The sequence below is a fragment of the Colletotrichum costaricense genome (assembly GCF_030867565.1).
Source record: "Colletotrichum costaricense strain IMI 309622 chromosome Unknown Scaffold_20.1, whole genome shotgun sequence".
NCBI classification, from domain to species: domain Eukaryota; kingdom Fungi; phylum Ascomycota; class Sordariomycetes; order Glomerellales; family Glomerellaceae; genus Colletotrichum; species Colletotrichum costaricense.
Window position 1 is genome coordinate 94,215 of NW_026848249.1, and position 15,148 is coordinate 109,362.

Consider the following 15,148-nt stretch of genomic DNA (forward strand, 5'->3'; position numbering starts at 1 on the left):
TGGCTTGCGCAGCGCGCTGGTTATCGCGCAGTTTTCTTGTGCTGAATCAAGATCTTGAGAACCATCATTGAGAGCTACACGAATATCAAAGTTCGCAGGATGTTGAAGCGTCTTCCACTACATAGTGTTAAAGAGGTACGCATTCGGAAATAGCATCAAATGAACGGTGTTTTAACGACAAATCGATCTGCCAGAAAAGTAGAACATAATTGAAGAAGCGTTAAGGACCACAGAGGCTACATTTGTGATGGTTCTAAGGTTCTCCCGAGCTCCACAGAAATTCATGCCGCCTACCTAAAGTAGGTAAGACATTGAGGCGATTCTTTCATGTTCGGAGGACACATGTGACAGGTACATGGACTTCAGAGGGCCCTTCTCCCAAAGCCTAGCCAAATTATTTTGCGAATACCATCCACGTTGGAAATTGGAGTTAGTATGTGGTCTTCGCGGACTCCAAGGCGGCCATCCGGCATAGGGTCATCCTGATTTATGTACCCTTCGAGCCCTGAGACCCGTCAAAATGGGCGTGACTTGACCCAACTGAATATCCATTACGTCGATAATATGCTACATCGTTGACAAAACTTGAAACCCCATTCCAACAACCTTTTGGACTGCCGACAGCCGGATTTGAAGACTTGGTACCTTGTGAGATCCACACACGTCAATAGTCACTCCAGCGCCTGTCTTTCAAGGTTCATAAGCCAAAGGTAACACTACTTGGGGGTTCTTCCGCCGTTCTCCCGTCGTTCCACCAGTCTTCCTGAGACAAGAAGGTGCTCTGTTGCCAGATTTCAATCCTCCCACCTCTCCTATTCCTGTATCAAACCATCAGCCGCCAAGATGTCAAGTTCACCTCTAGAGAAATGTGATACCATGTAAGTCTCAACATACCTCCATACTTGGTCAAACAATCAACTGACCGTCTAAGTTTCAAGAGCGGCTTTGAAGTGGGCAATGCTGTCGAAATCAGTCGCCATGACAATCCTCGCCGCAGTGAAAGCCAGATGGCCACTGGAGAGTAGGCTACCACCAAGAAGCCTGGTCTAATCTTATGCTTCTTACTAAAACTACGGACCCACAGGCCGAGCAACCCTCTTGAAGGTATTCCCCGAGAACAGCTCAAGATCGATGCAAGACTTTTCGCTATCGGCCTAGGCCTTCAAAACGAGATCACCTACTTCGAAAAGGGGGCGTTGGCTGCACAGACTCCGGAAGCCTACGAAGACATACCGGAGCTAAATGAAGAGGATCGAGTCATTCTGAGAAACGAAATCGAGCATCGCTGGAAGCATCCCAAAGCTCTCTACTTCACCATTCTTATGAACTCGGTGAGCGCAGCAATACAGGGCTGGGACCAAACAGGGTCAAATGGAGCAAATTTATCTTTCCCACAAGCATTTGGGATTGCGGACAAAGGCGAGGCCTGCATAATAGCCGGAACATGTGCAAGAAACTCCTGGATCATTGGTGCCATCAACAGCGCGCCGTATATGGCTATTTGCGTCATGTGAGTCCTTCGCCAATTCCATAATGAACATATCACTGACTCCCTGTGCGTACTAATAGCGCTTGTTGGCTGTCTGATCCCGTCAATAACTGGTTCGGAAGACGCGGTGCGATCTTCCTGGGCGCCATCTTCAGCATCCTCGGCCCCGTAGGCCAAGCCCTTTGCCAGACTTGGCCACAGATCTTGATCTGCAGAATTCTTCTCGGCATGGGAATGGGACTGAAAGAAGTTACTGTGCCCGTATTTTCGGCTGAGAACTCACCACCTAACATACGTGGAGCTCTTGTCATGTCGTGGCAACTTTTCAGCGCTTTTGGGATCATGCTTGGATTCCTTGCAAATCTCGCTCTGGTTGGGTTTGGGGACATCGCCTGGAGACTTCAACTTGGTTCCGCCATGATCCCCGCAGTACCTTTGCTCCTGGGAATCTACTTTACACCTGAATCACCCCGCTGGCTATTGAAGAAGCGCAGGTTTATCCAAGCCTACGAGTCACTCCTGAGACTACGTGGCAACAATTTACTCGCCGCTAGGGATCTTTACTTCGTCAACGCTCAGCTTGAAAGGGAGCAAGAATTAGTGGAGGCTGACGGGCTTGGTGACAGCAACTTTCTCACCAGATGCGTGGAGTTATTTACCATCCCCAGGGTCCGTCGGGCGACACAAGCATCAGGTATTATCATGGCTGCTCAGCAGTTTTGTGGAGGTAGGACAACGTACTCCCGAAATGTTCAAGAACGCTTGACTAACAACCGCAGTCAATCTCATGTCATTTTACTCCTCGACGCTCTTTGTGGAAGCAGGGGCAAGTAACACCATTGCTCTTCTGGCATCATGGGGATATGGTATGGCAATGTTCCTTTTCGCGATCCCGGCTTTGTGGACCATTGATCGCTGGGGCCGCAGAGCGCTGCTGTTGGTCACCTTTCCGAACATGTGCTGGGCTATGCTAGCAGCAGGCATGGCCTTCTACATTCCGCAGAGTAGTCCCTCACACCTCGGCGTTATTTGCTTGTTCATTTATATCTTCGCCGCATTCTATGGTCCGGGAGAGGGGCCAGTGGCGTTTGTCTACTCGGCCGAGGTTTTCCCTCTATCACATCGTGAGGTTGGCATGGCTTGGGCCGTCGCAACGAACAACTTCTGGGCCATCGTCGTGGCACAAACATCCCCGCCACTTCTCCAGGCCATCAAGCCCCAGGGAGTCTTCACACTTTATTCTGTCTTTGGCGTTATATGCTTGATTCTCATCTTTCTGTTCCTTCCAGAGACGAAGCAACGCTCTCTTGAAGAACTTGATGACGTCTTCTCGGTTTCTACCAGGCGGCATGCGTCTTATCAACTATTGGAGGCCTTGCCATGGTGGTTTAAGCGCTATATCATGCGCAAGAGAAACGAGCCTGAACCTACGTTATATCTTTTCGAAGTGGAGGAAAACATTGAGTCGGGACCAAAGTCCTAGACACATGCTGAATGAAGGCGGAATAACACATAGATATGAAGCTTTGCGGAGATAACAGGAGCGAAAGGCTTGCAGACTTTCTTGCTGAGGGCCAAGAGCAATAATTCTTTTGGTTTTCACTCACATCTTTCATCTTCTTACGGAGACGGCTTGAAGGACAATAGTGAGATTTTAGAATTACAATATCTGGCCGAATTTTTCGGATTTACAGAGTAATTCGTCTTTACGCTAGTTGGGGCATCGGTATTTGAAGCGTAAACCACCTTACACACCTTTGAAACCCCATGATGATAGATTTTGTGAGCCATTTGTGATGGTTATAACAGATGCTACGTACCTTATCCATTTCACTGGGGGACGTTGAAAGGAGAACATTTCACTTTATTAGTCTTAGCCAAGGAAGCTAACGTCGACCTGCCTATTCGTATAGTTATCGATCCAGTGGCCGGCACGTTATCCTTGTCAACCTGGAGCATGTGAGTCAATGCTCAGCAACAGCCTATCGCTAGTTTGATCGCCGCAATCATTTTTGGAATGGCCGGTGGGGTTTCGGGATGTTAAGTCTTGTACAAGGGGTTCTGTTCATGCTGCCTGCCGGATTAAACTTTTTAACGAAGTGAACCCACACTTCTGCCTAAGTCTTTCACGATATACACACAGAATTTCAGGGGTTCCTATTACTTCACAGGTAGTCAACACCTAGAAATAAGCATATATAAAGTATTTTACCTTACCTATAGACTGTGCAGCAACAACATCTCACCAAGCCTCTTCATTACAACACGATCCATTCTTCCACATACCCGTCTGCGCTATGGCCACTCAAGCCTTTAGCAGTCCCGTGCCTCTCACGTCCGACGAGGAGGAATTCATGAAGCACGAGCACGAGCGTGTCAAGTTGACTGACAGTCAACAAAAAGCCTTCGACATTTGGGCTGGCCCGAAAGACCCCGACGTGTCTGATGCGAAGTATTGGATTGAAAAAAACACCGAGCTCGATTTCAATGCCTTCTCGTTCAAGTGTCTCAACCTCCTCATTAAGCAGGCGGTATGGAGATACCACCATTGCTCATTCAAGGTGAGCCTCTATAGGCCTGAAGTCCAGTCACGATCACTGATGCGTTTCAATTGACTCTGGAACAACTGGTTGTCGAACGTCCCGGGGCAGGTCTTAATCTTGGACATATGCCCAGTCTGAAAGAGAGATTTCCTGTTTTGTTCCTGGGCGAATGGGAAGCCGTCACGCTTCTGGTCCGCGAATGTTGCATGATGAGGGTTGTTAACGAATTGTCTGATAAACCTCAGTGGTGGCTCAAGGTCAAAGACGACAGTATTGCTACAAAGTGGAAATCAGAGGCTTTGACAATCGACTGGGCATCGTATATCGAGAATGCTCACTTCACTCCTTCTATGGCTGATGCGGTAAGGTGACTTGTGTCTTCATTATAGTATATCAGCGCTAACGACCTCCAGTGCATCAGTGAACTACGGAAGAAAGCGGAAGTGTATGAACAGACAGGGCTTATGCCGGTCTACGATTACTGCACTGCCGTCATCAAGTCTGACAGCATCCTAACCCCCGAGTTCGCCAAGTGTATCCAAGATGCTGTCAAGCCACTTGAGGATGTCCCCTCAGACTGCAAAGACTGGCACCCTAACAGCAATGATCAAGTCTTAGATTTGGTCCATCCCTCCCTCTGGCCTTTGGTATACGGTAGCTCTAAGGTGCTTCATGATCGCACAATCGGCGTTGATGACGCTCTTGAATACTGCGACATGGGTACTACAATACGCCAGCCGACAAAGGCGGAGGCTACACTATCTCCTGCCACTTCTTGGAGGAGTACTTCGAGAAACAAGGTGTTGAGCAGGGAGTTTCAATGGCTACCATGTGATGTGGACCTCGATCGAATCACAGGAAAAGCCAAAATTGCAAGCTACATCAACAACCTTCATCCTGTAGAGCAGGCTCACCTCTATCCAATCATCGAGAAGCTCATTGAGAAGTCTTTGCCAGCTTGGGATCTTATCTACAACTGGGAGGATAAGTTTGCGATTCAGCGTCTCGTAACATCCAATGTTCAGAAGCCAGTGTGCCCTTGTCCGGAAATCTGCGGTCGACGCCGTGCATGCAGGCCCCAGGCACGTCCTCTCGCCGAGGGAGAAGTCCCACGAAACCGAAAGGATCTGGGACGCAACGCTCGTGACAAAGCCTGGTTCAGAGAGACTCATGGCCCTGCGCTTCCTGACGCTGACCCCGAGGCCAAAGATTACGTCAAATTCGCCGCCTCCGACATCAGAAGCAGTGGCTTCTTTGGATGCAAAGACCGCTGTCAAGTCATTGTCAAGTTGGCCAATATCCATCTCACGCCAGAGAACCCTGAATACAAAGGTGGCTCTTGGCATACTGAAGGTCTTCTGAACGAACATATTGTCAGCACAGCACTGTACTACTACGATTGTGAGAACATCACGGACTGCACTCTCAACTTCCGGACATGTGCCAACAGAGAAGACCTTGACGATTCTGGCTCACGAACCTCGCTCGACTATGAGCAGTACGACTGGTGGAGTATCAAGCAGGCATTCGCAATCGAACCTCGTGGCCACACATTTCAGAATGTGGGATCAGTACAGACCAAAGGCGGCCGGGCATTGTTCTTCCCTAACCTCCTCCAACATCAAGTCTCTCCCTTCAAGCTGGCAGATCCCTCAAAGCCTGGCCATAGGAAGATTGTAGCTCTTTTCCTCGTCGACCCAGCCATTCCTATCATCAGCACGTCGAACGTGCCGCCTCAGCAGAAACACTGGTGGCCTGCTGAGCCTAAGACTGGTCCATTGCCCGCCCCAGCATCAGATGACCAGGGATTGATTCAGTGGGAAACGGCTCAGGAAGAGTGGGTTGACTCCGAAGACGCTTGGTTGAAGGCTCGAGAGAGTTGGGAACAGAGCCTTAGCAGAGATAAGTGGCCCATTGGAATGGAACAGGCCAAGGAGCTGAGGAAGGAGCTGATGGCTGAAAGAACGTGGATGAAAGAGAAGGAGGCTGATTGGCTCAAGACCGAATGGAACTTCTGTGAACACTAGCTTTAAGTTCTTGATTTTTAAGAAGAGACTCAAGTATACCATGGTCTAGACATACTTGCTACGCTTAATTCGCGATGAAGTTCCGATTGGCTTGCGTTTTATTTGGCCTAGCTCCCTCAACACCACGCGACGACTCCTGCAATATCTCTACATTAGCCACTCGTGGCGAATACTTGTCCATTTTGGCCCATTTCGGGGTGTCGGCCGGTGGATCTCTGTAGTGAAATCGGAAACACAAAGGGACACCAAAGGCGGTAACCCGCTCGAGATCTCTATTTCTGAAGTTTCGTATTGTTATGTGCCTTATCAATGTCAATATGGGAGACCCGCCAATGCCGCGAAGGCTAAACAGTTCAAGACTATCCTTCTCTATGTGTATACCATACCTCCATTCGCACAGATCGTGTCCCCGGTCACCCAGCGCGATCTTTCTTCGCACAAGAACACAATGATATCTGCCACATCCTCCTCCGTTCCACATCTGGGCTCGGCAGGAACCTTCTTATTCTGTTCTTCCATCCTCGCAAGATGCACAGGTCCGGCAGCACGGTACATATCAGTATCGACAGGGCCAGGGTTGACTGAATTCACAGTTACCCCGTATTTGTGGCCCAGCTCTGTGGCCCAGACCCGTGTCAGACCTTCGACAGCAGCTTTGGATGCGGCATAAACGGATTGAGTCGGGTAGCCACCGCGGGCAGATATCGAAGACAAGTTGACAATACGACCGCCGCGGTTGATGTGAGGTAAGACGCTTTGAGTCATAAAGATGACTGCTCTGACATTGACTGCCATCAGACGATCATAGTCTTCAATTGTGACTTCTTCGAGTGGTGCGTTTCCTCCGACGCCCGCGTTGTTCACCAGAATATCGACCTTGTCGGTTTGAAATTCTCGAAGAGCCGCTTTCAAAATAAGAGAGGGAGCCTCAGGAGACGCCATATCGGCACGAATGCACGTCACTCGAACCCCGAACCCCTTTACTTCCTCAACCAACTTTAGAGCAGCAGCTTCGGATGAAGGAGAGACATAATTGAATGCAACCTGCACTATGTTAACATCAATATTCTCATCACAGGTCGACTCGGTTAAGATGAGGCCGTTGTGGATATACCAAGTAAGGAAGCTCTGATTGATCGACCTGGTAATCTGTTTCGGGCAATAAGATCAGGACTTACACTTGCGCCTTGTTTAGAAAGAGCTCGAACTATGCCAGCACCGATTCCTCGAGCCCCTCCCGTCACTATTGCGATCTTTCCATTGAGAGACATGACGATGACTTGAAGTCCAGTGGTCGTATATCTCGTATCACCCTTTTAGCTGAAGGGGAGACTGAGAGATGGTCTTGATCCTTACTCTCAAGTTCTCTTGAGGGCTTGTCGATTACGATCAAGGGCGAGGTATGTGTATAGAGAGTATAGAGAAGATAAAAACCCCAGGCTTGCATAGGCTGCGTGCGGGGAGTCGCAGTGGGCGGGGGTTTCCGTCCAAATCAACAATGTGGCGGAAACCCAACCGGGTGACAGTGCGCCGAACGTGGGGTAGTGGTGACTTGAGACGGCGCCGTGTATGGTGTCTTGTGAGGAGACGATGTGTTTGGGGCAATTTGTTGAGGCTGCACGAGACGATCTAACGTGAACGACAGGGCCAGCGAGCTCGGAGGGGGTAAGGGAGGGGTAAAGAATTCCGAAGGTGATGCAGCCAGAAACGATAGACATCTAATCAAGCTGCCCACCTTTTTGAGATCAGATGTACTCGGTATATAACAAGCTGGCCGCACTGAGTTGATGTTCCCACCTCACTTCCTCATTGACACCCACGGAATCTCGAGTCCCTGGCCTGTATTGGCCATCAAAATCAGAATCATACTCATCAACCACTTATGCCTGCCATGGATACATCAAATGCAGTCGATATCCTTCGCCGAAAACCCGGAAACCTTGCAATTTATACTAACCCTGAACATGAGCTGTATCTCAAGAAGCTCGATGTTCCGACCCCAAGCGAAGGGGAGTGCCTCATCCACGTGCGAGCAACTGGCATCTGCGGCTCCGATGTTCACTTTTGGAAAGCAGGTCACATTGGCGAGATGGTTGTGACGGGCGAAAACGGGCTAGGCCATGAGAGTGCAGGCGTAGTTGTTGGCGTAGGACCCAAAGTGACGAAGTTCAAGATTGGGGATAGGGTAGCCATCGAGTGCGGCATCCCTTGTATGAAGGCATCGTGCTTCTTCTGTCGCACAGGCCGATACAACGCCTGTCCAGAGGTGGTCTTCTACTCGACGCCCCCGTATCACGGAACCCTTACCCGCTACCACGTGCACCCAGAAGACTGGCTTCACAAGATTCCTGATGGAATGTCATATGAAGAGGGATCTCTTCTCGAGCCACTCTCAGTGGCTCTGACAGGGCTCGAGCGATCCGGCGTTCGCTTGGGTGATCCCGTGGTTATCTGCGGTTCCGGTCCCATCGGCATTGCCACTTTGCTGGCTGCTAGCGCAGCAGGTGCAAACCCAATCGTCATTACGGACATCAATCAGACCAGGCTGGACATGGCGAAAAAGGCAGTTCCTAGAGTACGAACTGTGCTTATCACTGCTGGAAAGGAGCCGCAGGCAACTGCCGAGGATATCAAGGGAGCTCTTGGTCAAGAAGCCAAGATAGTGCTAGAATGTACTGGCGTTGAGTCAAGTGTGGTCACCGGTATATACGTAAGTAATCTAACTTACACGAATTGTACGTTGGACGGGGATACTTGTGCTGATTAAACTCTGAAGTCTTGCCGATTCGGCGGCATGGTCTTCGTTATCGGTTGCGGTAGAGATTTTGCCACAATTCCCATCATGTACATGGCTGGCAAGGAAATTGAATTACGGTTCCAATTTCGCTACCGAGATATCTATCCTCGGGCCATTGGCCTTGTTGCTGAGGGAGTCATTGATCTCAAACCATTAGTCACCCATCGGTTTGCTCTTGAAGATGGTGAGAAGGCCTTCAAAACAGCTTCAGACCCTAGTGCTCTAGCATTGAAAGTTCAAGTACTTGACGATTAGAACCCAGGGCGGTAGTACTCAAGCTCAAGCTTTCTGAATTGTATCTTCGTTCAAGGAAGAGGTTCCGCCTGGACGTGAATAGGGGCTGCAGGTTCGGTCGCGAAAATGTGCAGGGTGCAGCGGCGACGTCCTAGTGTCTTTCTATATCTCTCACAATTGATTCGAAACGTTGAACTCTCATTCCCCCGTACTACAGTGTTCTCATATGCCCAAATATAGCCCTGCACGGCGATAAGTCATGCAAGGAGCAGGAATCTAGGTTGGCCACGGCTCAAATCAAAAGGGCACATATCCCTAGCCGTGACATTGCATTTCTAGGAACACTGTTGTCGGTACCATGGTAGTCTCTTTCCCTCCAGCATTCCTTCAGAACTCTTAGCACCGTATCAACGTTTGTAAAACCGGAACCCGAGCTTTCAAGGATTCCTTCAATCAGATTCTCGAAGAATGGTTGTTGATCTGGGGCTGCCATTGCTCCAGCGACGCACATAGCCCATGTTACAGGTTTCAGAGACAGGCCGTCCGGCACACTTTGAAGAGCATCCATAACGCCAGATACTGCGTTATGAATTGTTTCAAGCGCGTTTTCTGGTGCGTCTTCTATGTTGGCTGAAATTGTGTGCAGTTGCACAAGGACTGCCGTTGCATAAATGCGGGTAATCGACTGCGAGATTAAGGCTGAATCGGGCTGACCGGACGAATTAGTATCGTTCCATACCCCATAATATTGAGAAGGTATACTAGGTACCTTTTGTTCTACCCCCAAGTATCCAACACCATCTTCGAGACGTTTAGTGATGTCTGCAATTTTGCGGCTCAAAGCTCTCGGATTCATCTCTGCAACTTGTGCCTCTAGCGAGGCTACATCTCCGAGAGCTAGCATAGCCCAGTTCTGGCAACCCATGACACAGGACACATCGATTTCTTCGTGGCTGAGCCACCTTTGATAAGGTAGCCTAGGTGGTTCACCTGTAGAAACACATGACAGAAGCTCGAACCAAAGTAGCTGTGACACATGGAATCTGATGGCCGCACTCATAATCCTCTGGAATCCAGTCTCAATTCTTGTAGAAGATTCGGACCTTCCTCCCACGCTCTCCAAGTCAATTTGACCTGCGACCAATACAAGAGCGTTCAGATGTGACTGCCAATTAGTGGTTCCTCCTTGGAAGACCTAGCCAGTTTAGCATTAGCAGCGTGCAACCATGGGTTCAACAAAGGTTGGAAGAGTGGATACCTCGAAGCTGATGAGGAAAGTGCCACAAGTAAGAAACTCGACGCGATGTTCGGGATGGCTGGCGAAACCATCTGTCTCGCAGCGAATGAGAACTTGACGGAGTTCTTGCATCGCATTGGTGTGATACCGGATAAGCTCTGACTCCATTTCCTCTGTCTTACTTTGCGACATAGCGTGTTGGTGTAGAGCGGATAGCGTAAAGGCGGCTTGACGAAGCGGCCCTTGCTTGGATAGAAGCCAGAAAAGCCATCCTCGGCCACCGAGTGCTGGCTTATCCACGTAATAGGCGTATTGGAGGGGAAATATGTAGTCCAGATAATATGTCAGGAGCTCAGCTTCACGATACTCAGACCCGCCTGGCGAAAATATTGCTGACTCTTCGAGATTTTCCCCAGAAGGCTCCGTTACGGCTCTGGTGGATGAACGTGTGGAAGAAGCCTGCAGTTTTCGAGTCCGGCGGAAGTTCTGTTTCACAGCATGCTTGATGCGTTGAAGTTCCGCCTGTAGCTTGACAGGGTCCTTGACCCAATCAGGCTCCGTTCCATAGCCATGGCATACTATGTGCCGATCTGTGCATTCTTTACAAGTCGGAGTTGCTTCGTCGCATTTCCTATGGCGAATACGACATGTCCAACAACCACCGCTGCTACGGCCCAGGGGTTTGGACATTGTTGCGGGGGTGTCTCTGGACTAATCTCGGGATTTCGGTTTACCAGATTCATCGAAAATTTCCTAAGAAAAATACTATTAGCCAGACTCCAAACAAGTCGTATTGGCCCGTCAGCGGGACAAATTTGCTCGGGCTGTTTTGTCGACGTTCGTCAACGTCTTCATTTGCGTCGGTTAATCTTTCCCAACCCCCCGCATTGGTAGCCCTGCAACCGAGACTGTCTCCATAATTCGCGCTCTTGTAACTCGGGAAGGAATGTCGAGCCGTACTTTAGGAAGGAAAGTCGAGACGAAAGGACTGCAATTGGTCCGCAGTCAACAACGCTCTTGTTTCTTAAAGATACTTAATTAACAAAGCAGGCTAAGAACTGACTAGAAGTGTGCTTTCTTACAGCTCAAATATTGATCCTTCAATTATCTCACATTTCTGCGACTCTGAAACATATTTTTTCTATTTACTTTCTCTAAGAAGAAAATCAAATGAGTAGATCGTCTGCAAGCGTATGTCGACCACCAGAAGACAGCGATTGACCATGCCTGCCTAGGCATTCATAAACGTTTGTGGTCCATTCATCGTAGACAAGTATCCTCCGTTTTCAAAGGTCAGTATCACGTTAAGATGAGGATGCAAGATTTATGCAAGCGGCGCAAGACATGCCTTTAGATGTGAAAGCTGAAGAAATTGATAAGATCTCCCAAAGCGAATATTGGCGGGCTTAGCGCAGACAAATACATCACGGTTCCATATTAAAGGGTTAACAATTCCTTTCCATTCTCTGTCGTTTCCACACTGATTAATCCACTATACGAAATACAGATTACAGACTAAACATTCCATTAGACTCGACTTGGCTCAGCAAACCCTCCTCAACCTGCACACCCAAGTTGGTTCAGTTGGTACCAGCTGTATGCTCTAGATGAGAGGCACAATAATAAAAGGAAGACCTAGGCCTGCTTCTTGTTGCGGTCGCGGAAGTGATCTCTGGCCTTGTCGCGGGCAGCACCGCGCTCCCGGTTGGCGCAGAAGACGTAGTTGCCACGGTTTCTGTCGCAAATCTCGGCGCCACGCTCTGTGCGAGTGTTATCATTTTGCCTGATTGAACCAGCATTGAATTATGTCTGACTTACCATAGGTGATGATCAAGTCCTCACTAGCCGCGCAGAAAGCAAGGTCATCGCCCTTGCAATTGGGGTCGTGGTCATCGCGGCCACGGTCACCATCACGACCACCACGGCCTCGGTCACCATCGCGGTCACCATCACGGCCGCCGCGTCTGTCGCCATCACGATCGCCATCACGGCACTCGCGGCCTCTGCCGCCACGGTCTCCATCGCGTCGGCGGTAGCATTCGCAGCGGCGCTCTCTGTAGCCGTAGTACTGATCGATCTCGCATCGTGTAATTCTGTCAAATTCGCGAGCCAGCTCGATAGCCAGCTCCTGCTGCTCACGAATTGCGCAGAAGAGCCTGTTGCCTCCATCGTTGGCGAAACAGAGCCTGTTCTTCGCATCTACAAGCTCCATTAGCAAAGCTGACTGAGGCCTGGCTCATGATGCGTTGAAATAATTTACCGTAGCGAGTAAACTCCTTGACACTGCGGCCGCAGTAAAGTTCGTCGCGTTCATCGCGGCATTCTCCACGGGGAAACGCCTCTGCTTTGGCCAGCTCGGCAGGCTGCTCAGCGGGCATAGCCGCGACGCAGCTGATGCCGGTGAGGGCGGCAACGAAGAGCTTTGAGTAGAGCATGCTGACGATCTAAGCGAACCGCAAGTGCTGGTATCAAAAGCCAAAGGTGGGTATAATTGGAAGGGTATCGTGAGCTTGAACTGATTGTTGTCTTGTCTGTCTGGTGAAGAGAAAAAAAAGAAAGCAATATCTCACGGGGGTGGTGCCGTTCTTTATAGTCTGGGATCACTTCAGTCGTAGTTCATCTTTCCCGTGAATTGTCGCCTGCCGAGCAATCAATGGACTGTTGACGCTCGCATTGCACCGGGTCTAGTTCGTCGACATACTCAAACGTTGTTTATCCCTCTGGCATCCAAGGATGTCCATTTCTCCGACGCATCCGTAAAGAGCTACCTAAGATGTGCAGCTTTCAGCAAGCTACCTCGATCGGCTTTGCTCCGAGGCATCCTGAGTTGTCTCCCACAGATCGGATGAGCTGCAACCAGTATGCGCCGTGGGTTTGGTGACTGTCACTCACGAACTGGCGGAGTATCAAGAGCAGAGGCGTCCTACAGAGATGACATGTGTTAGACAAAGGTCTAACGGCAGCATGCCGATTGTACCATCATGTTCATGAAAGTTGTCCAGGATTCCTGGCAAATGGACCAGAAGTTCATGCCTCCACGTTTGGCTTGCTACGCTTGATGGTGTGCCATCTAACTCTATTCAAGCTGTAAAGGGGGGAAGTGGTCGCATGGTGCAAGCATAAGATGGTTGCAACCTCTACAGTTAGGAAGAGTCGAAACTTTCTAGCTAAGCTGAGCAAGGCAGCTTGATTCCAGTTCGGAAATCCTCAACTTGGGATTGACCCTTGGCAGTCCGGTAGGTCTTCCGAATAAGGATGGGTGATAATGCGCCCTCAAGCAACAAAGGTGTAAGTTTCTGGGACCTATTCCACGTATTAAGGTAGGATCATCTCACTGCCATACCCGACTACCAGGTCATTTCTGTGAGCGATACTCAAGTATAGTTCAGTCATCAGTTAGCGTTGTTGCTTCACTGACTGTTCAGTCTTCAAAATGGAGAGGTCACAAGATCTATTTCACCCTCCAGGTGGATAAACCATCTTGCATTAGGGACTTCTTGCACACATCCCATTAGCAACTGGACCGTATCCGCGAGATGGCCCTTGCTATACCCGAGCTTTCCTGCACCATGCCAATTTTCGACTCAACTGCTGTGCAAACTAATGTGAAGAAACATTTCATCTATCATAGTCGGCGTCCGGGGAGAACCGATACGTGCCGCTCCGTCCCTCTGATTGGACTTCGTCAAAGGCGACGGCAAACATTCCACGCCTCAGAAACCGCAAACCTTGCCCATTAAGCCATTGTGTTTCCTGGGCGGAAGGTTCATGGCAGATAGACTCTGCTCATCTCCCGCTAACCCCAAAAGGCGAGCTCGACTTTGTTTATGCTGTCCAAGTACCCTCGAGGCTGTCTTTGATCAGGGCTTCAATGGCAGATCATCGTGTGAGATCGAGTTCAAACCCTGTAAATGAAAGGTGTATGAAATTGCCTGACGGGTAAACCTCGTCTGACACGCATCTATTCAGCTGTTGACCCGACTTGTCTTTCTAATCAGCGTCACGGGATAGTCCCCGATCTGTTGCGACTCCCGAGAGCTCCGCATGCAAACTTCCCAGCATGCCAAATCGTAATCTCAATGTACGACTATTCGGTAAAGGAGGTGTTCGGAATCGTTTTCATTGTGAGATCTTTAACCTTATGGGAATAAGGTTGGGGTTTGGAATGATATCCTGCATCTGCGGCGCACAGTCAATCCAAAGCCTCCACGCGAGCCATGCGCTACACTGTGACTGCACAAACGTCAGCACGAACCACACTCACAGTTTGGAGAGCACAGCACAGCTGTTCGATTGATTCAAGATTGGTCAAAGTTCAGTTCGTCTGGTATGCGCTGAGAGTTACAAACCAAACACTTTGCACCCCCGCAGAAATGTTTCGGCTTCTAGCATTGGTCTAGACCTTGAGCAAACTGTTGCGACTCGCGCTGATGTTGTGCTTCTGGCATGAACCACTGTTTGTTTGGGAGACAGAGGTTGTTAATCTCCCCACATTCCTGTCGATAACTTTGCTGCGTATTAAGCTTCTCCAACGTGGATCGCCTGAACTTCTCATCGGCGCGAAGAATGACTTGGGCAGCTTTTGAACCGCGAACAGTCGATCTGTCCTATAAGATTGTGAAGTGAAATCAAGGTTGACCAATGAATGAACAAGCAGGCCTCGCCAAGAACTCATGGCATTGAACGCTTCCATGAGGCTTGCATGAACGTTTCCACCAACACCCTGCTGTGAGGCAAGAACTGCCGTTCCTGGTCATCGACGTGAGCAAACTTCATGCAAACCGGTTCACGAACAGAACACTGAAGCGATCTACCTCGTAG

The 15,148-nt window shown here is 49.6% G+C and overlaps 6 protein-coding genes across 6 annotated transcripts; 3 read left to right on the top strand and 3 right to left on the bottom strand.

The window, feature by feature from the left end:
- Nucleotides 1-843: 843 nt before the first annotated feature.
- On the top strand, nucleotides 844-2,972 carry CCOS01_14200 (uncharacterized protein; the record flags this gene model as incomplete). Its single annotated transcript, XM_060462344.1, has 5 exons — nucleotides 844-878; nucleotides 932-1,021; nucleotides 1,085-1,510; nucleotides 1,570-2,216; nucleotides 2,269-2,972. The coding sequence occupies 5 exons, from the start codon at nucleotides 844-846 to the stop codon at nucleotides 2,970-2,972; spliced, it is 1,902 nt and encodes a 633-aa protein (XP_060306829.1).
- Nucleotides 2,973-3,786: 814 nt separating this feature from the next.
- CCOS01_14201 (uncharacterized protein) lies at nucleotides 3,787-6,059 on the top strand (the record flags this gene model as incomplete). The annotated part of the gene is made up of 3 exons (XM_060462345.1): nucleotides 3,787-4,050; nucleotides 4,278-4,394; nucleotides 4,446-6,059. 3 exons carry the CDS (start codon nucleotides 3,787-3,789, stop codon nucleotides 6,057-6,059), a joined length of 1,995 nt encoding a protein of 664 aa, XP_060306830.1.
- A 369-nt stretch (nucleotides 6,060-6,428) lies between these two features.
- Nucleotides 6,429-7,001, bottom strand: CCOS01_14202 (uncharacterized protein; the record flags this gene model as incomplete). The annotated part of the gene is made up of 1 exon (XM_060462346.1): nucleotides 6,429-7,001. The coding sequence occupies one exon, from the start codon at nucleotides 6,999-7,001 to the stop codon at nucleotides 6,429-6,431; it is 573 nt and encodes a 190-aa protein (XP_060306831.1).
- A 940-nt stretch (nucleotides 7,002-7,941) lies between these two features.
- On the top strand, nucleotides 7,942-9,111 carry CCOS01_14203 (L-arabinitol 4-dehydrogenase; the record flags this gene model as incomplete). The annotated part of the gene is made up of 2 exons (XM_060462347.1): nucleotides 7,942-8,769; nucleotides 8,836-9,111. The coding sequence occupies 2 exons, from the start codon at nucleotides 7,942-7,944 to the stop codon at nucleotides 9,109-9,111; spliced, it is 1,104 nt and encodes a 367-aa protein (XP_060306832.1).
- A 271-nt stretch (nucleotides 9,112-9,382) lies between these two features.
- Nucleotides 9,383-11,017, bottom strand: CCOS01_14204 (uncharacterized protein; the record flags this gene model as incomplete). Its single annotated transcript, XM_060462348.1, has 3 exons — nucleotides 9,383-9,823; nucleotides 9,860-10,285; nucleotides 10,349-11,017. The coding sequence occupies 3 exons, from the start codon at nucleotides 11,015-11,017 to the stop codon at nucleotides 9,383-9,385; spliced, it is 1,536 nt and encodes a 511-aa protein (XP_060306833.1).
- Nucleotides 11,018-11,962: 945 nt separating this feature from the next.
- Nucleotides 11,963-12,762, bottom strand: CCOS01_14205 (uncharacterized protein; the record flags this gene model as incomplete). Its single annotated transcript, XM_060462349.1, has 3 exons — nucleotides 11,963-12,087; nucleotides 12,146-12,526; nucleotides 12,588-12,762. The coding sequence occupies 3 exons, from the start codon at nucleotides 12,760-12,762 to the stop codon at nucleotides 11,963-11,965; spliced, it is 681 nt and encodes a 226-aa protein (XP_060306834.1).
- Nucleotides 12,763-15,148: the final 2,386 nt, after the last annotated feature.